Raw genomic sequence first — 23,210 nt, 5'->3', positions numbered from 1 at the left:
CCTGCCAACCTAGCAGTTCGAAAGCACATCAGAGTGCAAGTAGATAAATAGGGACCGCATTGGCGGGAAGGTAAACAGTGTTTCCGTGCGCTGCTCTGGTTCGCCAGAAGCGGCTTAGTCATACTGGCCACATGACCCGGAAACTGTATGCTGGCTCCCTCAGCCAATAAAGCGAGATGAGCGCCGCAACCCCAGAGTTGGTCACAACTGGACCTTTACAGCTGCTTATACAGGTACTCAGCGTTCTTTCATTTTCCAAGGCTTCAGAACAGTTCTCAGATTGATTCCCTCAAATTCCCCTGAAGTAACCTACGAGTGACATGACTGATTTCTCAAACTCCGTGACACTGGTTTTAATTAAAGTGTTATATACTTCTTTTTTTTACTCCTTAACAGAGAAGCCTATAAAAGACTCTTATCTCTACTCAGAGAAGCTGGACAAATGGAGATACTGAAGCTGGGAAATGAAACGCATTAGCAGCACGCCGATTGTTACTTTCCGCACAGTCATTGCAAGGAATGCTGGTCCTTTGTGGAGACTGCCAATTCCCTGTCTACAGGTGGACGCTGTCTTAGCTTTAAAATGTGTACTTTGTCCCTCGGTAGCCTTCGGCTGTAACGTTTTAATAGTGCACGCAACGTGGGTGGGGTGGGGTGGGGTGAGGAAGTAGCACCAATGTTTTTCTCTTCCATACGGCAACTGCAAAACCATTGAATCCTAGTAGCAGGGACTATCAGAAGGAAATGACAACAAGTAAAGGAAAGTTGATGACTTAAGGTATTGTTGAAGGTTCCCCCCTTTAAAGCAAAAAATAGTCAAAGGGCAGCAGCAAAGGTAATCTCTAACAGTAAAGTTTTTTCTGCTCTAATGAATCAATACGCTGTGGCTGTCAGGCCTTTCATTCTGACACCTTGAGTGATGTTTTGCTCACAAACACTTCATATGAGCTTGGCGGCTGCGAGGGGGTTCAATCTAAGCAAGGCCAGGGTTAGGTCAGGATGCTTCAGCCCCCTTATGTTAACAGAAGAGCTGGTGTCCGTGTTGCGTGGAACAGTGACAGCTGTCCTAGCATTGTCCCTGTATTAAAAATGTGTAGATGCGCACTGCAGAATTCGACCTCTTAACCCCCTTCTCTGTTGTCCTTGTACGGTTTTGATCCTCGTACGGTGGAGCGAGCCGCGCTCCCGTACTTGAATAACAAGAGCTGGTGCAGTTATAAGAATTGCTACCCAGGTCACTATACAAATTTCATCAATTCCTTTTCTCCCCACCACCCCAATTTTCTATTACCAGTATAAGAATCCCTAGCAAGGAAAAAAAAGTTTCAACCAGATTCTAAGACAGGGAGGAAGGAATGCAGGTGCAAAAACATCTTAATTCAAATCTCTGCTTACTTTTTTTTTTTTTTTGCATCACGTATGATTACATTTTGTATGTAGTAAATTGGATTTGTTAGATATTTCAGAATGTTTATGGTATTTTATCCCTACAGTTCTGAGCTCTATCATAATTCTCCCTGTAATTTCCAAATTTATTTGATGTATGGAATTCACGCTTCCATTAAATTACACAATCTTAGCAACTTACAAGTCATTTGAATTGCAGTAGTGAGTTGTATGGACTTGGCGGCAAAGTCAGGGAACCAAACTAACTTTTCAGAGTTAATGATGAAAGACTGGTTTTTTTGTGTGTGTGTGTCTATCAATTACTGCCATGGAAACTTCTCCATAATCTTGTTCAGAGCCTTTCTGTATTGTTACCGTATTCTTATGTAAAGGCAGCAGATTATCTCTTTCCTAAATCAACTATCATTACTTCAGATAATACAGTAACTAAAAGCCTCTCTTAGGCTACTTAATATTGCAGAGCATGGAGGTTCTTTTCATTATGAAAGTGACTTTTTGAACCTGCATTGTAGCTTCTTGTAAGCTCCTACACCTGGGAGTTTTATTCATCTCAAAAGGCCTCCATTTCTAAGGGGGGTGGTAGAATTAAGCCCCTTCAAGTGAGATGCCTTCAAAATCTGAGTCTCAGATAACATCTTTAGCATAGACTTCTTCAAAATGAAGCCTCTGTCTTCTGAAATAATAGAAGTATATATTGTAACAAACTGTCTAACGGAACAGAGTGTTTTTTATTATTTCCAGAATAATTAATACTTAACTGGGATTTCTTTTTCTTTTCTTTTCTAAAGGTTTATGTAAAAGTAACATTGCTCTCAGTGCATAAAAAATTACTTGTTAATGTTTCCAGTTAAGCAGTCAGTTGAAAGATTTATTAACAAACTATCAAATGACCACTGACAAATGATCATTTATCTGTGGCTTTATGCAATAGATTTGATTAATAATATTGCAAGTGAGGTTTGTAAGGTCTTCTAGCTGATTACCGGTAACTAGAAAACTTCCAGAAAGTAGGAAACTGAAAAAATGATTCTACAGCCCACAGAAAATGATGGAAACTGAGCTGCATTGATCTGTTTCTGTGTTGTATATATTTGTGTGTGGATGCCAAAAGTTGTTTATACTTATTTTAACATTGCTTTGTTATAAAGTTGTTTTGTTTTTATGGTAAACTCATTTATAAAATTCAGGACCACAAATCCTGATCATGGAACCCACTTCAAAGCAAGTATGGGTCAGAAGTATGTTACCCTGATTTATAATTGCATGTCTAGAAAGACTGATGTCAGTGTGACTACCCTACAGTATTCTAACTGATTTGATTGCAAACTAAAAATCCTTTTATTGTGACTTGCTTCTTAACCTGTTTCTGTTTTAAATTATGTCTAGCTTTGAGAAGGTGTGACAGCTGTTGCTGTGATCACATCAAACTGATGAAAGGAACCCATCAGTAGACTGCGTTCCAGAAGATCCACTGTGCACCTATTAGTTTATTATTCTCATCTGTATAAAGGGGAATGTTCCACATTGCAGTAGGGAATTCTTCATAGAAGAATGAAGGAAGCCCCTGCATGTATGCTTTGGAGCAGAGTGGGGGGTGGGTCCTATTAGATCACCAGCTGTTACTATTTTTAAAGAGTATCTTCAGAAAGTGCTGGTATCCGTGGTATCTGTGTGTCCATAGAGGCCTTTCCTAGCATCCACAGGGCTTCTTTCCCAACTGAAATTAGGCTTGAAAGAAGCATTCTGCTGAAGCCAATGCATACCACAGCTGTTTCTTCAGTTTGCAGATGAACTCATAGGCACCAAAATGGACACTTCTATAAGTAAGTGAAATGTATTGCGCTCAGCCATAATGCATACTTCCCCTTCTTGCATTCTAGTCCAGCTCTGACAACATGTTTCATGCAATCTGCAGGACTTTTGAGAGGGCTTGGGACTTTAACTGGGAAGCCTATTGGACCTGGCCCCATTTTATTTTATTTTTTTGCAAGGAGAGAGTGCACTTGGTGGAGAACCTCATCTGACCAGGTTCCATCATCAGTAGTCAGCATGCTGATGGGCAAGGTAAGAAACAGACTAATATAGTTTAAGGGTCTGCTCTAGAGTATTTGGGGACCATTTTTGTGACGAAGTTTTTCCAACTTTTTTTCCTCCAAGATGCTTCTATTCTCCATATCTGTGTTGCACTGTGCATCTGAATGGTAAGTCTTATCTTTCAGTTTTGTATGATTTTCTACAGTGCTACATGTTTCAATGCTCTTTTAATCCAGGCTCCTCTTGTAAACTTGAAAGAATCTGGGTGCCTCCGTTACATTTTCACTTTAGTAAAAAGAGGGGGGGGTCATTGTTGCAAAATTTCATACTAATTGCCATCATTCACAATTATATGTACATCCACTTTGTAAAATTTCCCATTTTTTTATTGTTGGAAAGATGAAGATGTGTTTTAAATTACAAGAGCGTTTCATTTCAAATTAAGTGATGAAGCCTCTTCCTTGTTACAAAAGCTTCTAAGATCCAGGGGGTGTAAAAGATACCTTTTATGATAGAAGAAAGCATGTTTTTTTAAAAATAATAATCTAAATAGTATTGGGTATAGTTTTCCTGGCAACTTATCATAGATACACTAAATGGATACATCTAAATGGACCAGTTTGTCAAGAAAATAGGTAATGCTTATTGTGCTCAGTTTCTTCATTTCTTCATTTCATTTCGTGTCTGGAGACAGAAGTATTCCAAATATTAACTGAGACAGGCATGAAAATGGTTAGGAATCAGATTTGCTTTTTTAAAAAAAACAGCTTCAGACACTCAATCTGTTCATCAGATCAATATACTAAGAGCATTTTACAACGTTTGTATGAATTTGCCGATGGAATCTTACTTTTCTAATGCCATATACAACACCCTGGTGATCAGTGGGCAGTTTGCAAATGTTTGTTGAAGCACCTACTCCATTGGTGTCTTACGATATACTAGCAAGTTAGCAACCTTTGCTCCTCTCCCTCCCCCCCCCCCCGCCCCACTCCTCCTCTTTTATGGTAGTGAATAGGTCTGCTTCTGGATGTCCAGAAATGCACATTGGCTTATTTCAATATGTTTTCTTTGAGGAACTGTTACTATTGTTCCCGGGCCCTTCTTAGTCGGCCATTTTAGCTGAGTTCAGATGTTCAACCTAGCTCAAGTTGATGTCTTCAAATAATTTAACTGCTTCTTCCTATTCAGTCCATAAATTTTGTAAATTTTCTTTCCTTCTGCTTCATAGTGTTTATCACATACTAAAAATGGGAATTCTCTAGCCAGAATAGACATTTTATTTTCCCCTTTAGTGTGAGAACCAAGTTATTTCTTGGATTTTAGAAGATGTTCTTGTAGTATGGATGGGCCTGCTGGGAAGGTTTCTGATCAGATCAGGACCCCTCACACTTGCTCCACAGGCCACGTTTTGGCCCAAAGTCCTGAGGTTCCCCATCTTTGCATTATCTATAGACTTCTTAGTGAGGTGGCTACTGCTGTGCGTACATTTTATTAATACGAGCAACAGTGGGAAATGTCTTGGTCACATGGCTTGCTATTATGTTGTGGTTCAAAATCATGTAAGCAATGCATAGGTGATATGATATAACATGTGCAATTCAGTTTGTGTGAGACTTGGATGATGCAAAGTCTTCAACTGTTCATCCAGTTGTGCTCAGTGGGACTTGCATGCAGATTTCCCAAGTTCATTAATTTACTGGAATTAAAGTTATAGGTAGGCTCGGTAAAAAAACACAAAAAACTTGGTTGTTGAAATTTGCTTTATCTGACATTGCACGCACTAGTCGCTATGTAGTGTCATAAACAGACCTGCTGAAATGCTCCCTTTCCAAATTGAAATCTAATTGGCAGTCCTCCAAATGCATTCACACTTCAGAGTTTTTCTAATACCAAGAGAGCATTTTTTATGTCTTAATGTCTGTTGTGCAAGGCACATTTGATGCCAGAACAATGGATAATGCATACCTCTGCAACAAGCATGGTTTACAAATCTGTATAGTTATTCCTTTCTTTCCACACTAGAAGTACCATTGAATGAATGGCAGGTGTATCTTCCTCACCATTAGAAAAGAACAAATTGGAAAGTCAAACCTTGCAAAACATAGCGAGTTGCCACGTTTAAAGATGTGAAGCTGAACATCCTGTGCCTGAGATTGCAACACGGTAAGTGGCTCTTGCAAACCAATTATAGGCAGGTTGCTTAACATAGTGGAATATCATGAAAATGGTGAGCAGTTTCTTTCAAAACTCAAGAGGAACCAGACAGACTAGATGCATATTTGTTTTGGGAATACTGTACTGCAATTCCTACAACTTGGATCTAGCTGAACAGGCCGGTCAGAGACCCAGAAACAATTTATTGTTCAAAACGTACTTTGGGAGAAATGAATTTGCATCGAGTAGATTTTCTAGAGGTGAATTTTTTAATGAACATTTGTGCTTTGGTATGCCAAATGTGAATTCATATCTCCAACTGTCACTGTAGTTAACAGATATGAATGCTTTTTAGCTCTTAAGAATGATATAGTCTTAGCATCCTAGTAAGAAATATTTTAACTGATAAGAGTTTATGGTTAGAAATTATCTGTGGTGTGCATTACTCGTCCTATGCAAAATGTGCCATGACTTGATGTCACCTGTTCTCCACAGTGGAGGGATCCATTGGTAGTGGCGAGGGAGAACTTTTGCTGATCCTGTTCGTCTTCCTGTAGCCTCCAAAGCTATCTCCCTCACTATTCTAGAGGGTCCTCCAAAACCCTCCAAAACAGAGCAGGAGATAGGTAACGAGTCCCCTCCACCCATTTCTAGTGCTTATCTACAAGCACTGTAGAAACTGCATCCTTGCAAGGGTGGTTTCATCAGGTCAAGTGTTTGTGTGCAACAGATTTGTCTCTTGCAACACCTTTATGTGTGGTACAGGTCTTAGGAGTAGTTAGCATGCACATAATAGTTTTCAAACGTAAAAATATTGCTAGGCAGATACAGTAGTCAGACAATAAAGTTTTATTGTAAACTGTACATATGCCTGTAATATAGAATGGAGGCACATTTGTATGAATGTTTTCTGGTATTAACTTTTACCTATGCAGCTGGCAGTTTCTTGAACTTAGTTTGTGAATTCACACAGCAGACAAACAAAATGGTTCCCCTTGTAACTGTGAGTTGACCAATTTTATTTTCAAGGTTTTCAAAAATATGAAGATATTGCACATTAATAAAACTAAACTTGGAGCTGTCGGTAAGAATGGCCTGCATGGATGAAACTGGAATGTTCCCTCAAATGGGTATTATACAGAAATGTGAAGGTGATAACCCACTTGTTCAACTGACATGTCATTTGGCGCAAAAGTCAGGGAGAGAAAGGGGAGCCCATTGTGTTTGCCGTCGTGACTGGCTCTCTCCCTTAGGGCCTGTGTTCTAGTTCGTTACTGTCAGGTATTCATAGTCACGATTGTTCCTTGGACAGGAAGCCAAGACTTAGGGACCCTGGCTCTGTGATAGAGCACAGGAAGAAGGTCCCCGGTTCAATGCCTGGTATCCCCACTTGAAAGGAACAGGTAGCACATGTCATAAAAAGACAGCTGCATAAGACCCTAGTAAGCTGCTGTCAGTCAAGAGCAGACAGTGGAAGTTAGATGGAGCAATAGGCTGACACAGCATAAGGCAACTCCTGCTAGACAATGGAGATGTATTGTTTCCAAACAAGGTTCTGTATAATTTTGGGAGCCAAGTGTTGATATTTAGCACTCGAAAAATCCACTGGCTCCAAAGCATTCTCTGACTTGACTACCTGTTAGTTAAGACAACTGTGGGGAAGTAATGCAGACTGCAAAATAAAATAAAAGCACAGTCCAAAATAAAAAAGCACAATATTTAGGTTTCCTAACAATACAATTTCCAGTGCTCCCAACTATACATAAAATGTGTGACTAATTTTATTGAAACTGCCCACTACCACAGTAAGTAAAGAATATATCCCTCTTTTCTAAGTGCAAACTCTTGTAACAGTTGCCCTTCCAAAACTGTATTGGGGGAGGGGGCAGTGCATAGCATATCTTAATGCCAACTGCTTTGCCTTGCAACATTCAAGCTAGTTGCTACTACCCTTCCCCAGCAACAGGATCCTCAAGTTAATGTGAATGAAAATACTGTTTCCCATGTTCTCTTACTTACACATTTTTCGTTGTTAAATCCCTCTTGCCTTTTTTGTTAACTGTAAGTGCTAAAAATTGGGGAGGCTAGTATAGAGCAGTGCAAAATTGCCCAGAGCCAGATGCTCAATCAGTTACTTTAAATTGCTCTTTAGGGCAAACTTAAAATAGGCAAAAATAAATTTCAGAATGGTCTCTAGACAAGAGTTATTCTCCTTGCAGCTTTTGCCAAATGAAGATATTGGAATTAAGCAGGATGGGGTGGGGACAGCTTTCATAAAGGTTTCTACTAAATAGTTCTGTAGTTTCAAAAACCACTTTGGATACAAAGACGTGCAAACTCAAGCTTAACGAACAAATTTCACTATGTCTAAGTTGCAATTCAAGGTCTAATTCTATAGGGAACACTACAGCAAGGCATTACAACAACCTTTAATGTGCCTGTCTCACTCCTCCGTTCTGCATGACACTTTTGTTCTATCGATAGCACCACCTAGCTGCCTTTCTCCAGCATAAACTTTTAATGACTACATTGCTTTTAGTCCAGCCTTTAACCCTCACCTCCAAGAGGCAGTCATAAGAAACATCTGGTTCTTCAGAGGCTAACAGCTCCTTACACCTGCAGTTGAGAAATGTTGGAATGCACAGCAGTTACAACTTCAAGATTTTTCTAAGAGCAAGTACTCAAATAAGTCCTTTTCCAGCCTTTTTAAAATGAAGTCCAAACTCATTGCAATTGTAGCCCACATTTTGAGAATTTCTATGTTTAAGTGAAAAAGCAAAATTCATTTTTTGCACGTCTTTGACAGTACCTAGCACTAGAAGCAACCACCTATGAAACTAAATCAAAGATCCCTTTTTTGCCAAATATATTAAATTGCATATGTAGTATTTTGTTTCCTCATTGACGTATCACACTCACTTTTGCAAAGCACTTTGGGAAGTCAGTAATCCTGGCAGATCCTTATAAGTGTGAAGCCAAATAAACCGCATAAAATGTTCCTAGAATACTTAGTGAGCAAAGATGCCCAAGCCCTGCTTGAAGGTAGGAAGGTCTAGGTGCAATTCTGGCCCCCTTTCATTAGTGTTCTTTTTGGCTTCTACTGCATTTAATACAATAAAGAATTTCAGAACAATTCTTCCCCTTTTGGTTGATTCGAAGATGAAATCAGGATGGATGAAGAAGCTTCCTCTCTCGTCAGTCATGCTCCTTTTCTCACATAGTGCCTATCTTGTGATGAGGCACTTGCAAAGGCTGCAGGTTGGGGCATGTTGAGTAGGGTGCCGGAAGGAAGCAGGCAGCTATCCCATTAGAAGGAAAAGGCAAGGTGGGCCCATAGAAAACCTCTTCTTTTCCTTCCTTACTAACATCCAGCACCTAGTAAGAGCCAAAAACAAGGTGGGTAAAAGCTTAAATATTTATCATGAACCAAAGGCAGCTTTATGTATTGTTGTTCCACTGATCTACCTATTCTATATAATCAAAGTTATGTGCCAGCCATCCCTGAAAACAAAAGAAAATACCCAGAATTTGAGCACTGTGCACCTGTTGCAAACAAGTTGACCCCAGCATGCCTGAACTGTTGCCACGCTCTATGGCACAGAGCTGGTCTACACATTCAGCAGAGTGACGTACTGCTTCAGACTACAAGTGAGGACTAAGAGTGTCACTTTTCGATGCTCTCAAATTTAAAAAGATTTGCAGTAAGAAAAATGACCACAGTAAGTAAGTCAAAAGCTGGCGCCAGGCTCAATAACAGCAACAAGTCTTACATGTATTGTAGCAAACACTTGTACAACACCCCACTTCATATTAAATGCTGATCTCCTCCAATACTTGCATACTACAGTACATATAAGAATGGCAATTAAATATTCGCATCCTTTCCTTATTTCCATGTATTTTAGTTATTACGAATGGCTTCCTTTCATGTATGTAGTAGAAAAGATTGTGTCTAAATACTTCCTCTCAAAATCAATGAAAACTTTTAAAAAATGATCAGTGTAAAGCACATTTCTTGTTAGAGACACAGCTTTGAGGATTTGTTTTAAGGAAAGATAAATCTTGGCACACTCTAAAGGCATGCAATTTTTGTAAATCGCCTAAACATACACTCTTAAAACAATGTGAATTGATATTAAAGACCAAGATTCCTACCAAAGTTTTCATTGGGAATCAGCACACATGCACATGTCAACTCTGTTGGTGCCCTATTACTTCTGTTTAAGAACACTTATTAAAAGCAAGAATTAAATGGTAGCAGTGGAAAATAAATGTATGTAGCTGTAACTACTATGAAGACTGCTGAACAAGCAAGCACTTTTTACCTTTACCCCTATGAGCTTTTTCAAAAGTAAGTGGTGTTGCCAACTTATGATCCTAACAGTTTAAACAAGTTGCTTTTCCTCTTTTCTTAGAAGTTTAAATCAATTGCATAGGTCTGTTTCACCAAAAAGATATCCCAGTGTGAACAATTCTGGAAAAGGTAACCTTGCAATACCACTGGGAGAGACTCAAAAGAAGGAGCCTAAACCACTGACCTGGATACATGCGGAGGGTTCATTTGTCCAAAATGAGTAGCCACCAACTAAGTATATTCTGCCATTGTGAACAGCAACTCCCGATTCATTTTGGCCTGAAGCAAAAAAACAAAACCATATGTGTTTGTGTGTGTGTGTGTGTGTGTGTACACACACACACACACACACACACACACACTACTATACTGTGAGATGCTACACATAGATTCAGCTAGCCAGCTGTTTACATGGAAACCTTGCTATAATCTCTCTTAAAACTGAGTCAACAGACAAGCTTATTGGTACATTTCCAATGTTTTTGAAGAATCTAAAATAGTACAACACACCCATGCAAGTTGTAAGTTCTACTTATTGTAAATTTCTCCTGCTGCTGCAGACATTTGCCCAAGCATTTCTATTTAAGTATATTTTAAAAAACATGTACAGCACTCTTCAGTGTTTCTATTCCCACCATGCACCAAATAATTGCTATTTTGAGGGGAACGGGTTATCTCACAATCAACAGCTGATGTACAAGCTGTGTTCTTGCACTGGTATACACCATAGTCAGATACAAGTGGTCTTTACTGGTTGTGATAGCACTGATCACTTTAGAGCAGGATAAAGGGCACCTGAACTTGTTTTAAGAACTCCCCATCTTCTGTCTTTGCTGTTGATTAGCAATAATAAGCCACCTATGAGCAAATGACAACAGTAGCAGGTAGTGGTCATAGGATAGAAGGAGAAAGATTGGAATAGAGCAGGCCTGCAACAACTTTTGCAGCCCCACCCAATAAAAAGAAGAGCTTCTAAATAAGTTGCCATACATGACGGGGCTGGCCTGACAAGTCAAAAATGGTGCATGTCTGGGATGAGGAAAAGTAGTGTTTTCAGCACCCCGCACATTTACCGTATTTTTCGCCCCATAGGATGCACCGGCCCATAGGACGCACCAAGTTTTTTGGGGGGGAAATAAAGAAAAAAAAATTATTTTCCCCGCAGGCGCTTGTGGGGCCGGCAGCGGGGAGAAGCGCTCTTCTCCCCGCCGCCCGCCTGCAGATCAGGTCCGGGGACAGAGGGAGGACACGCTGCGCCTCCCAACTGTCCCTGGAGCCTGTGGGGCAGGCAGCGGGGAGAAGCGCTCTTCTCCCCGCCGCCCGCCTGCAGATCAGGTCCGGGGACAGAGGGAGGACACGCTGCGCCTCCCAACTGTCCCTGGAGCCTGTGGGGCAGGCAGCGGGGAGAAGCGCTCTTCTCCCCGCCGCCCGCCTGCAGATCAGGTCCGGGGACAGAGGGAGGACACGCTGCGCCTCCCAACTGTCCCTGGAGCCTGTGGGGCAGGCAGCGGGGAGAAGCGCTCTTCTCCCCGCCGCCCGCCTGCAGATCAGGTCCGGGGACAGAGGGAGGACACGCTGCGCCTCCCAACTGTCCCTGGAGCCTGTGGGGCAGGCAGCGGGGAGAAGCGCTCTTCTCCCCGCCGCCTGCCTGCAGATCAGGTCCGGGGACAGAGGAAGGACGCGCTGCGCCTCCCAGCTGTCCCCGGAGCTTGCGGGGCAGGCAGTGGGGAAAAGTGCTCTTCTCCCCGCCGCCCGCCTGCAGATCAGGTCCAGGGACAGAGGAAGGACGCGCTGCGCCTCCCAGCTGTCCCCGGAGCTTGCGGGGCTGGCGGCCGGGAGAAGCACGCGTCTCCCCGCCGTCAGCCTCCAAACCACATCAGGAGACAGCGGGATGGCGGTGTTCCGCCTCCCCGCTGTCCCCCGACCTTGTGGGACTGGCGCTGCGGCTCTCCTGAAGCCTGGAGAGCGAGAGGGGTCGGTGCGCACCGACCCCTCTCGCTCTCCAGGCTTCAGCGAAAGCCTGCATTCGCCCCATAGGACGCACACGCATTTCCCCTTCATTTTTGGAGGGGGAAAAGTGCGTCCTATAGGGCGAAAAATACGGTAATTATATGAAGTAGGGAAAGGAATCCAGATATTTCCTCTTGTATCACAGAGTATCCAGCACTGGGCTCCTGTTGGTCTATTGCTTCGATGCCAGAACTTGCATGAAGCTGATTGTGTTTTGCTTCCCTTGCAGATCAGCAAAATCCAAAGCTCAAACAGTGCAAACTAACTGAATTTAAAAGTGAGGGAGGAGGGAAGAATTTGACTTGAAACTTTGCTGTAGTGCCATACTCTACTAAAATATACAAACAAAATACTTGCCTGTCAACAGACTGAAGTTGCAGCGTGTCCACTGGTCAGTGTCTATATTGTAAGAATCTATGTGGCGGACAAGAATCCTGTCATTGTTATAATCCAGGTCATTGCCTCCTAAAACATACAGCTTCCTTTGCACAGCTGCCATTGAATGGTAGACTCTTCTCTGCAACATGGGGCTGCGGCTGAGCCATTTATTCTGTAAATATAAACATAAGAGAACTGGTTCACATTAATTTCTAGAGGGGGAAAAAATCTTCTTTCTTACTAGGTTCAAGGTGGCTTGTAATAAATGTTACCCATATAGCCATATCAAAATAATGTTAAAAAATTAAGTAGTAACTTAAGTTTTCATAGCCCAAGCTATTAAAATTAACCAAATGAATGAAAATTTAGCCAAACATTTTCCCAGGCAGAAATGTCTTGCTTGGTGCCCTTTTATTTCTTAATGTGTATCACTGGTTAGGTAAACAATAGTGATATTTTTAATTGGTAAAAGAAGAGGTGAAACAAATTTATCATTAGAAGAATGGAGAGTAGTGTGCATGAAACAGTGGAAATCGTAAAACAATTGCACCATGTAGCCCCATAATGTATAGCTATCCGTTATATTGTGTATTATTTGGCTAGGAGGAATTAATATTTGCATTAGCAGTCCAGTCCCTTGACACAGAACTATAGACACCATCTGCTTTGCAAAGCCTGCCTGCATCCCCTGATTATATCTTAGCTTCCTCCACAGCAGTGACTGCCAGGTAAGCTGCTAAGCACTGCAAAGGCAAGGAAACAGAGGGGCCTGGTGGGGTCATTCCTAATAAGCCAGTGTGTGAATACTAATCAGCAGTGGAGAAGCAGAGGTCACCCCAGCCTGCCTGTTGGCAGGTAGCTATGTGCTCAGTGGCAGATGGTAGGCATTATCAGCACTCCACAAAGGCCTAGCGCAGAAACAGGCACTAGCACCGAATTATAGAGGTATTGAGATTCTGTGCAAGGCGCAAGCAGATGTGAGGTTCTTCCAGTGCCCACCGTATACAATATGCCAGCAGAATTTTTAAAAAGAGCGTGTGTGTAAAAACACGAAGCCGACCTCATTGTAAGAATGCTAACACACACTTTCTACCTATTAACTGTTTGTGTTTGGGGGCTCTGGCCTAAAAGGAACCCAAGTATGCAGAGGGCCAGAAAGTGGGAGGAACAGCTTCTGAGCCCCCAAAGGCAACAAAATATAATACACATAACAAATGGGAGCATTAGAAAATGTAAATAAATAGGCAGGATGTTATTTTGTTCATAGTGAGGCTGAAACTGCTGTGGACAAACATTTGAATGCAAAACAAATCCTAGGCTTCATACAGAGAAAAGTCAACTGGGCTAGGTTTTGGTGCAAGAAATACAGGTACTTCTAAGGGGTTTAAGGTGGCTCAATGCACTGCTAAAATCAAGCCCCTTTTCTGTAATCACAAATCACTATTTTGCCAGCAAACGGGACTAAAGAATGCACGAAATCTGTCTAAAGCTGGAAGTAGAAATTATACAAATCAGATGGCTGCTGCTGGTGAATAAGGCAGCTTCCTGGGTCTGTTGTCCACATCTCTCAACTTTTAGTGCAGAGCTTTCCAAACTTTTCATGTTGGTGACACTTTTTAGACATGCATCATTTTGCAACACAGTAATTCAGTTTTACTAGCAAAAACCAGAGGTTAAACTAACCCCTTTCCAGCCCCAGGAGGAGCGCAGGGAGTGTTCACACAACACAACTACACACTGCAGCCGACACACTAACATGTCACGAGACACAGTTTGGAAAGCTCTGATTTAGTGGAACTTGCGTCACATTGTGTTTCTCCACCAACACCACCTATGTGAAATGGAAGTGCACAAATGTCATAAGGCAAAATTGCACCAAATATTTATTTTCAGCAAACATTTACTATATTTGCATCCAGCCTTTCTTCAAGGTAGTGTAGGTCATTCTTCCCTCTCCACTCTATTTTATCTTGTCAGCCATGTTTGAGGTAGGCAAGGCTGAGATAAAGTGACCAGCCCAAGGTCATCCAGTGAGCATGTGGCTGAATGGGCTTTTGAACCCAGGTCTCTAAAGCCCTGCATTTCCACCCATTCTTCCCTAACCTGGTGTCCCCAGCTGCTGGACTACAGGGAGGCTGGTAGCAGATGGGAGTTCAAGATTTCAGAACACTGTTCCAACCACGACACAAGGAGAAGAACAAGATACGGAACTGCCTTTACCTGTTATGTGTTGTTAGGTTCTTTTAACTGGTTTTTATTTCATTAGGAGAAGAATATTAACTGAATCTGGTCTAAAGGTTCCTCAGAAAGTTACACTAATGTACACTTGGCTACATTCCAAAACATAGCTAAGTGTACATAAACCCACTGATCTCAATGGGCATCAGAACACTTAAGTCTGAGTTGGACTGTGACTTTTGTGTTTTAAGAATTACAGCCTTCCTAAAATGTGTTTGGGGCAGTTGAGATGGACAAATAGTGTGATCTGGCTTATAATGCAGATTCCTATGACAGATAATACACTGACTTTTAAAACTTCTGCTTGGATGGGTTGTTTCTTAAGTATGCTTAAGTATCTCAAGTGCCACCACATATGCATAGTTCATAATGTTAAGAGCTGCCTTTCTAGATCAGATCCAAGGCCCATCAGTAACCTGCAAGATACCTCTGAAAGCATGAAGCTGACAACTATTTACGTTACTTGTTCCTAGCATCTGACATTCCATTAGAACCTGCCTCTGAAAATGAAGTGATAGGTGTGTGTGCATACAGAGAACCGTTACTTTCACCAGCTTTCAGCGTGTTAACATTATTTGTGGCACTTTAAAAAAATGATTAATAGTTCTAAGTGCAAGAGGCCCAGGGGTTGACTTGGCTCACTTAAATAATCCAAGGTTCAACTTCAGGCTTCTCAGCTGGGAAATCCCAATGAGCTGGGCTGGGAAAGATGCTAATATCAGCAGGAGTCTTTACATTTCCAACTATTAACTTATACAAATACCAAGGTCATGATATTTGCCTCACAATAAGGATGCCGCACTAACCGATGGCAGGATCATAGGGATCAAGGGTACCCATCTCTGATCAGTGCTAAGGCAGACTGGAATACAGGTTTTGCATAAACTTCCTGTATCTTCCTTCACCATGAGCTTCAGCGCTCAAGTAACATACATTGCAGGGACCGAGACGGCTGGATGGTGGATATTAAGACACATATGGGTCACCTATTTCCAGACTGTCCTGGTGAGCTGCTTCCTTGCATACTAAAGAGCAAGGGAAAACGGGGCTCTCTTAAGGCCTGCCAGGAACTGCCAATGCGCAGGAGCTGCGCTTTTATATCCTCATCTAAGCTATTGTTGTTTGGAATGAGATGCTTTACTCATTTGATAGTGCATTTACTCACATACTTTGCATTCTTTGTGTTTAAATAAATACTTGTAATATATAAACTTACTTGTGAAGGATCATACACCATTAGCCTGTTCTGATATTGTGCAGTATTTGTTACTCCTCCTGTAACAGATGTTTACAGTGTTACACGAACATTAAACACAGTTGGGAGTGCATTAAAGCAAATTATCTACCATTAGGAAGCATACTGCAATTTTTTCCATGCTACATGCAAAAAGGAATTTGTCAAGTTTCACTTTCCAACATCCTTATTTCTCCTTATTTCTCCTGTAGCAAGTTAACAATATGCCCATGTTGGTTCATGTGCCACAAACCACAACTAGGCAAAATAAGTTGCACCCTTTGAATACTGAAGGGTACCTGAAGGTCACCATTCTGTTTCTTCTGCTAAGAGAGGTCCTCTGAACAAACACAGTTAAAGTAAGGACAGCAGTAATATGTTGCATGATGACACAAATATATGCAAGACATCTGGAAGAATAGGGCTGTCCCAAGATTAAATTCAAGGTATATTATATTAGGGTGGGGCGACCCTGTACAGTACCATAACCTTGGAGAAGTGTCAGGATAAAAATACATCTAATCATAATATATGCTAAAAACAATGTCATCTGTAGCCACCTATCCTGCTGACTGAACTTCTGTGATGTTGTAGAATGCTAGTGAACATTAGAGGGAGAAATTGCACAATGTCTGCTGGTATAAGGTAATTTCTCATTGTCTCCATGTAAATTAATTTTAGGAAGGGCACAGCTTTTTCTCCATCCCCACTGTCTGTCACAAACATGTACTGAGGCAAATCAGGTGTAGCCTATTTGGTACACTTCCGTGTCACCATTTGCAGGACCATGCGCATTGTGTCTCGAGAGCTAGGAAGAGGTAGTAACTTATGAACAACAAAAGAACATGACAAGATCTTGGAATTTAATTGGCCACTACAGATGACAGAAGGCTTTGGCATAGCCACTGGGTATGTATCCTGAATCATTCAGGATAGATTATTATTCACAAGGGTCGGTCCTAGGTTAAGGGTGACCCCTCCAAGGCCACCAGATGGAAGTCCTAATGGCCCATCTGCTTCCGTCTGGACCTTTGGCCAGAATCTTCAAACCAGACCCCTTTACCAGGGTATCCTGAGATTTTGACATAGCCAAAGGGAGGGTTCCTCTTATCCTTCAAGTTAGACTGAGGATCCAACCCAATGCCTTTTTTTTCCCTCCACCAAAGTTGTGGCAGTTGCTTTGAGAAAGTCAAAAACCCAAAGGGGCCCAATTTGTCTACAGGCAAATTTCTCCCTGGCCCCGAATATGGTGACTGATTGAATTCCACAACAAGGTTGTGCCTACATACGCAGAGCCAAACTTACAGGGAGGAATGGATTGCCAACTGTGCTCTGGCTCTAAGTGCAGCCAGCTTAAATTCAGTGGCGGCGGACCAGAGTGAATACTACTGTCAGCTGGTCTGCTGCTGAAGACCTACCCTCTCCCCCCGCAAAGGCCATGATTGGCCCATTTGAAGCTAAGATTTTGGCAGCATACCCCTCGCGCCCTCAGCAGCCCCTGCAGCTGCACTAGGCTGCAGCTGCCGCTTCCCTAAGGAGGCAAATAGTCTCTTCCTGTGGATCCCATTACTTGAACAACTACACTTAAATTGCAAAGTTGGAATTTCATGAAACAGCTACGAGAATGAAAGAGTGAAATGAAAGTGTGCTGAAAGGGAGGGACGAGGAGTGTGAATTAAAAGTTGGGAAAGGAGGAGCTTTGTACTTTTTACAGAAATGCAAGGAAATCTAGAAATCTGCTTCATGGCAACCTCAAAGCTCAATCAGATCAGAATGATTAGATGAGAAATTGTGATCGCATTTCTTTTCTCTCTTTTTTTAAGGTAAGTAGAGGGGTGACCAGTAGTAGGACCATAGCACACAGGAAGTGGTGTGGGAAGGGGGACACGACTCTTTCTGCCTGTGTCACTGTTCCCAGTAAGACTATTTGTGCTGTTCATTCCAGGAGTGAAGAGGCCTTTTTATGCATGATGGGTTGAGTTGGGTTATGGGGCGGGAGAGACAGGAAAGAGTGTGGAAACAGAGAAGCAGAAGGGCGGGCAGGCTGACAGAAAAGTACAAGGTATTTTCATTTCAAAATGATGGGTAACTAAAATCTAGCTCCTCTCTCAACCCAGCCGATGATCTGTACTAAAATACCTGCTATATAAGCCTGTCCACAGCACAAGAATCATGCAAATTCAAAGGATACTTTTGCCATAGGCATTTGTCCAGCTGGGTCTTAACATTGGCGTGGAAGCATAAAATGTGCATTCATTTCTTGGTACTGGGGATGTTTCCCCTCCGCATGTTTAATTTTTCTCACGTGCACACACATACCTACACCTTAAAGCCATTACATTCCCTTTGCCTTCTTTCTGCACCCCCCCCCCTTTTAAAAAAAGATTCATTTGCCAAAATGAGATGCTATGGATTTACATACAGATTTGACGACAGAAAAATAGACCTGGAATTAATAGCACAGCCTCTATATGTTTTAATCCTCCCTTCCCCCCTCAGATCAAATACCCTTGCCTCCAGCAGAATTCCTGGCTTTGAAAGTCATCAAGCTGATTTGACTGCTCTTAGGTTAGGCTGCCTCATGCTGTTCCACTGCCCCCCTGCAATCACCGCATTTGCAGGAAGATTCTCTGCCAACAAGTATATTTTATAGATTGGCAGTTTTGCTCTCTCTCCTCTCCCCCATCTCCCCTTAACCGCCACCTTCTCCCCAGGGGAGGAATATGCATCTTAACAGCTTTCTATAGATTCATCTGCCATTAACTATGCCATTTCTTATCAGCATCAATTTTCAAAAAACCAAGTTTATCCTAACTTTGAAGTGCTACAGTGGAAAAGTTTCAGGGCTGTTGTTCTTTTTTTATATAGATATAAAAAGCAACCTACCAAAATTTAAATTTAACAAGCCCATAATGCCCCCACAAACGACCATTTTAAGAATACTCTAGGCAATGGAGGAATAGGTATAAAATGTCTTTTGAAAAAAATAGCAGAAAAATAAAAGTTTAAATGGTACCAGAAAAAGTGATGTTTTTCCATCATAAAATGGGACAATCAAAAGGCAATTGCTTTTACTTCCCTGTGCTGCTTTCCAAAAGGAGAATGATAATATCAGTGGAGATGATATCCGGGTGCGTTTAAAAATAAAGTCTATAATAAAGTCTTTTAGAAGTCAAGCAACCTGTAAATAGCTCATAGGATTTCAAATGCAGGGGGAGAAAAATGTATCAGTAAGCGATTGTAATTTTTTTGGCTCGCTGATTGCTGGGGCTGAATTTATATACAACTACTGGGATAAAGAATGCACCGCATGAGAACAACTTTGCTGTGTTGGATTAGTGATCTATTCAGACCAGAATCCTGTCTCTGATGCCATGAAATATGTTTACAGAGTATACCATTCCCCAGCATTCATTACTAGCCTCTGCAAGTAGTACAGTATCCTGCTTCAGTTGTTTGTGTTCCTTTGTTTCTGAATGCCATTGAACCTTCACCACCACTATAACTTCCTCTTGGCAACCATACTATGTGTGGATGGGTCATTTCCCTACCAATTTTTGAACCGGCCATCAGCCGAATTTCAGTGTGTGTGCCTTTTCATTTATTTGTTGTGGAAGTATTAGGAACAGTTGCTTAATTTCGTGTGGAAAATCTTTCAGACCTGCTTTTTCAAAGCTCATCAAACTGCACCATAGCACTAAAAAACATATGATTTGTCGTGCTATACTTGGACTAGCACAGCAGTGGGGAATCATTTTTTTCTCTAAAGTAACAAAATAACTTTCTATATGTAAATTGCTCCAAAAAGTACCACATTTTTTTCAAAATGTTTGTTTTCTTTGAGAAAAAACTAAGGGAGGGGGACAGATATCCCCCTTCCCATGTCTTCAAAATTTCCATAAACCTCCTGTCTCTAATCAGAATTTAGCCCCTGTTCTTCAGTTGGTAGTTGGGGTACTTAATCCTGTTCTGCTGTAAGCTATTTGCACAGCAAGGCAAAATGGAACCCTGCCCTCCTGCTGGATGTGGTTTGTGGGACAAGTCCTTGTAGCCCAAATTGGACCCCCCCCCCCCGGTGAACCATAATTAGCCCATGGGCTAGAGATTCTCCACCCCTTTACTAGCACTATATAGCATGATATCTGATGGACTGAAGGCATGACAAGAGGGAGGGCAGCTTTTTACAAGAGAAAATAAGGGTGTAAATTAAGTGCTTTGCTAGGTCAGAGCCAGGTTCAATCTAGGCTCACATTCTGTCTGCAACTGTGGCCAAAATTATACTGTGGAAGCTTGTAGGAATATTCGTGCTCTGGTGTTTGCATCCAGCAGTCAGAAATGCATTGACTGTAATAATGGACAATCCGTTTCTGAATGTGGTGCACTAGTTAGAACAGGGTTTCCCAAACTCCAGCTGTTTTTGGACGACAACTCCCATCTAGCTAGCAGGACCATTGGTCAGGGATGATGGGAGCTGTAGTCCAAAAACAGTTGGGTATCCAAGTTTGGGAAACCCTGGGTTAGAGTCTTGAACTAGGACTGCAAGACCAGGGTTCAAATCTCCCCTCAGCAACTAACCTTGGGCTAGTTGCTGTCTCTGCCCAGCCTTCCTCGCAGGGCTGTTCTAAGGACAAAATGGAGAGAGAAGTGCACCACATTTAGCTTTTTATAAGAACAATGAAATATCAATGTAATAATCAACTAACATTTTTTAAAATAGCTTGAGATGAAAGATACGATTCATGAAAGCGTTTCCTATGCAATTTCATGAAATGGGAAAGGAGACGGACTGAGGAAGAGGGGATAGATGTGTTGCTAGTCACCAGTGATGCCACAACTTTCGAAATCCCCAAGATCCCCGCTTTGGTTGTCAAAAGAAGCGTTTTCCCCCATTGCAGTGTGAGTGCTGGGAAAATGTGGTCTCCTTGGATGGAAAAGCAAAAACATTCCTTGAGGGAAGAAGTCTGGATCCTGAGTAATAAGCAACTATCTGCTGTTGCTTTCAAACATATAAGCAGTGGTGGCTGGTACCCATTGGGACAGGTGGGGAGAACAGGTAAAAGGTAAAGGTACCCCTGCCCGTACGGGCCAGTCGTGTCCGACTCTAGGGTTGCGTGCTCATCTCACTCTAGAGGCCGTGAGCCAGCGCCGTCCGAAGACACTTCCGGGTCACGTGGCCAGCGTGATGAAGCTGCAGCTGGCGAGCCATCACCAGCGCAGCACACAGAAACGCCGTTTACCTTCCCGCTATAAAGCGGTCCCTATTTATCTACTTGCACTTAAGAGTGCTTTCGAACTGCTAGGTGGGCAGGAGCTGGGACTGAACGACGGGAGCTCACCCTGCCGCGGGGATTCGAACCGCCGACCATACGATCGGCAAGTCCTAGGCACTGAGGTTTTACCCACAGCGCCACCCGCATCCCTCTAGGGGAGAACAGGAGGTAGAGCCAAAGCCAATGGCAGGTAGAAGCCACTGATTCCAGCTTTGTCCCCATCCTTCCTTCTGAATTCGCTAAGTGCAACACAGAGGAGGAAGCTGACGGGGATCATATATTGTGCCTGCATAATGCAAGTGGGGGGGGGAGGGATGTGTGCTCTCATACTCCCAATTGGCAAATGTCTTTTAAAACATGGAAACCTTGACCTAATATGAGGAACAGAATTAGCATTCTCGCCATGTCCATTAGCAAGGTAGTGAAAAGGAATGTCAAGTATTTTCCCGCATGCCAGTCGACAGGAGGGGGCCCTTTCACGGCATGCTCAACTAGCTCCCTTGGAGCATTTGTCTAACCACTTGTGAAAGGGGCTGCAGGACCAGACAGACCCTTGGAATAGCTGCACTTTTAGCAATGCTTTCCCCTGTCATCTCGTGTATCTCATACTGTAAGCCATTATTATGAAATGTAAACCTTTGGTGTTTTGTTTAAACGTAACAAAGACTAAAGAAAACACAGCATTTTGATTAGAAAGACCTTGAACCCAGAATTTTGAGAGAGAATAATGTATTGGGGGTTCTTTTGGGGTTAAGTAGATCCTGCCACAGCCAGGTGTATACAGTGGTACCTTGGGTTAAGAGCTTAATTCGTTCTGCAGGTCCGTTCTTAACTTCAAACTGTTCTTAACCTGAGGTACCACTTTGGCTAATGGGCCCTCCTGCTGCCGCCGCAGCGCCGCAGCATGATTTCTGTTCTCATCCTGAAGCAAAGTTCTTAACCCAAGGTATTATTTCTGGGTTAGTGGAGTCTGTAACCTGAAGTGTCTGTAACCTGAAGCGTCTGTAACCCGAGGTACCACTGTATATGGCACTGACATATGTCTTTCAGCTACACTGACTATAAATTCCCATATAATTATACACCAAAATTTGTTTTGGATAACACAGTGCTGGTTAAACAACAAAGAGCTTGTGCTGTTTGCATATCAGCAGTTCAGGGTGACTACTGATGCTGCAGAAGCTTCAGGAGACTTGGGAAATTCTTCAATTTAATTATCCTAGAATGAGCTAGCTTGACATACTTGGATTTAAGCCAATTTAGTCCCATCAACTTCATCTACAAAGAATTTTCTCTCACACTCTGACACATATGCACACACCCCTTCCTGCCCACCCAACCTCATGCGGAATCTTAGCTTGTTTACAGATTAGGAGAGAGGTAAAGAATTGGAGCTTGCGGCCTTTATAAAGTTTGCCAAAGTATAAAGACAGCAGTGAGAGGAGGAGAAATCGAATGTCCTGCAAAATATACCGGTTAGACTTAGAGCATTTTCTTCTTCCTTTCAGGTGCTGCAATATGAACTATAACATCATTCTAAACCCTGAAAGAAGAAAAATGGTCTAGCCCTAACCAATATATTTCCTCATTCAGAAAAAGATCATTAAACACGAAACCATAATGGTTCTGGTGCATTTCAAGGCTATTTTGCTTGAAAACTGAAAGCATGAAAAGTATGCATCTCTTTGTGAGCAAGCCAGATCAAACACTTTTCAGAAACTGCAAAATTTAGCATTCTATAAAACCTCAAAATTACCAGTCAACAGGTGCAGAACATAACTACAGAATGCATTTCTAACATATCCCTGTTATTACTGTGCAATACAAAGGGAGGGGAGAACATCCATAAAAAGCCTTAGACTCCATTTCCCTAGCAGCATCTTCAGAAACTAAGGGGGCCTGAAAAATCCCCCAAGAGAAAGACACACCAAAAGTATCGCCCCAACTCTAAATTTAAAACCGACCAACTTTATGGATATGAGTGTTATTTCAATATTCCTTTTCTGTACAATACTTAGAAATATGTATAAAACATTCTCACTTTTGGAAACAATACTCCCATTCCTAAGTTCACTATCTTTCTTCCCCAATACAACTATGTGTTTAGTTCACTTTTGTTGTTATCTAC

General features: G+C 42.1%; 2 protein-coding genes across 3 annotated transcripts in view; one reads left to right on the top strand and one right to left on the bottom strand.

Moving 5' to 3' along the window:
• Positions 1–2,754, top strand: part of MMS22L (MMS22 like, DNA repair protein) — a 74,932-nt gene extending 72,178 nt beyond the window's left edge. Inside the window, exon 25 of the mRNA XM_083731057.1 lies at positions 397–2,754. Within this exon, the coding sequence (XP_083587183.1) occupies positions 397–478 (82 nt within the window). The 3' untranslated portion in view covers positions 479–2,754. The remainder of the gene's footprint in view (positions 1–396) is intronic.
• A 3,678-nt stretch (positions 2,755–6,432) lies between these two features.
• The window catches only part of KLHL32 (kelch like family member 32), a 66,760-nt gene continuing 49,982 nt past the window's right edge, over positions 6,433–23,210 (bottom strand). For both annotated transcript variants that reach the window (XM_083731278.1, XM_083731279.1), the window contains 4 exons: positions 15,795–15,853; positions 12,320–12,512; positions 10,137–10,231; positions 6,433–8,973 (listed from right to left, as the gene is read on the bottom strand). In XM_083731278.1, the coding sequence (XP_083587404.1) occupies positions 8,812–8,973; positions 10,137–10,231; positions 12,320–12,512; positions 15,795–15,853 (509 nt within the window). In that variant the 3' untranslated portion in view covers positions 6,433–8,811. The remainder of the gene's footprint in view (positions 8,974–10,136; positions 10,232–12,319; positions 12,513–15,794; positions 15,854–23,210) is intronic.

This window comes from Podarcis gaigeae, assembly GCF_964106915.1.
Source record: "Podarcis gaigeae genome assembly, chromosome: 3".
Taxonomy (NCBI): Eukaryota; Metazoa; Chordata; class Lepidosauria; order Squamata; family Lacertidae; genus Podarcis; species Podarcis gaigeae.
The sequence above is the reverse complement of the archived record's forward strand: the minus strand, read 5'-3'. Positions and strand labels throughout refer to the sequence as shown.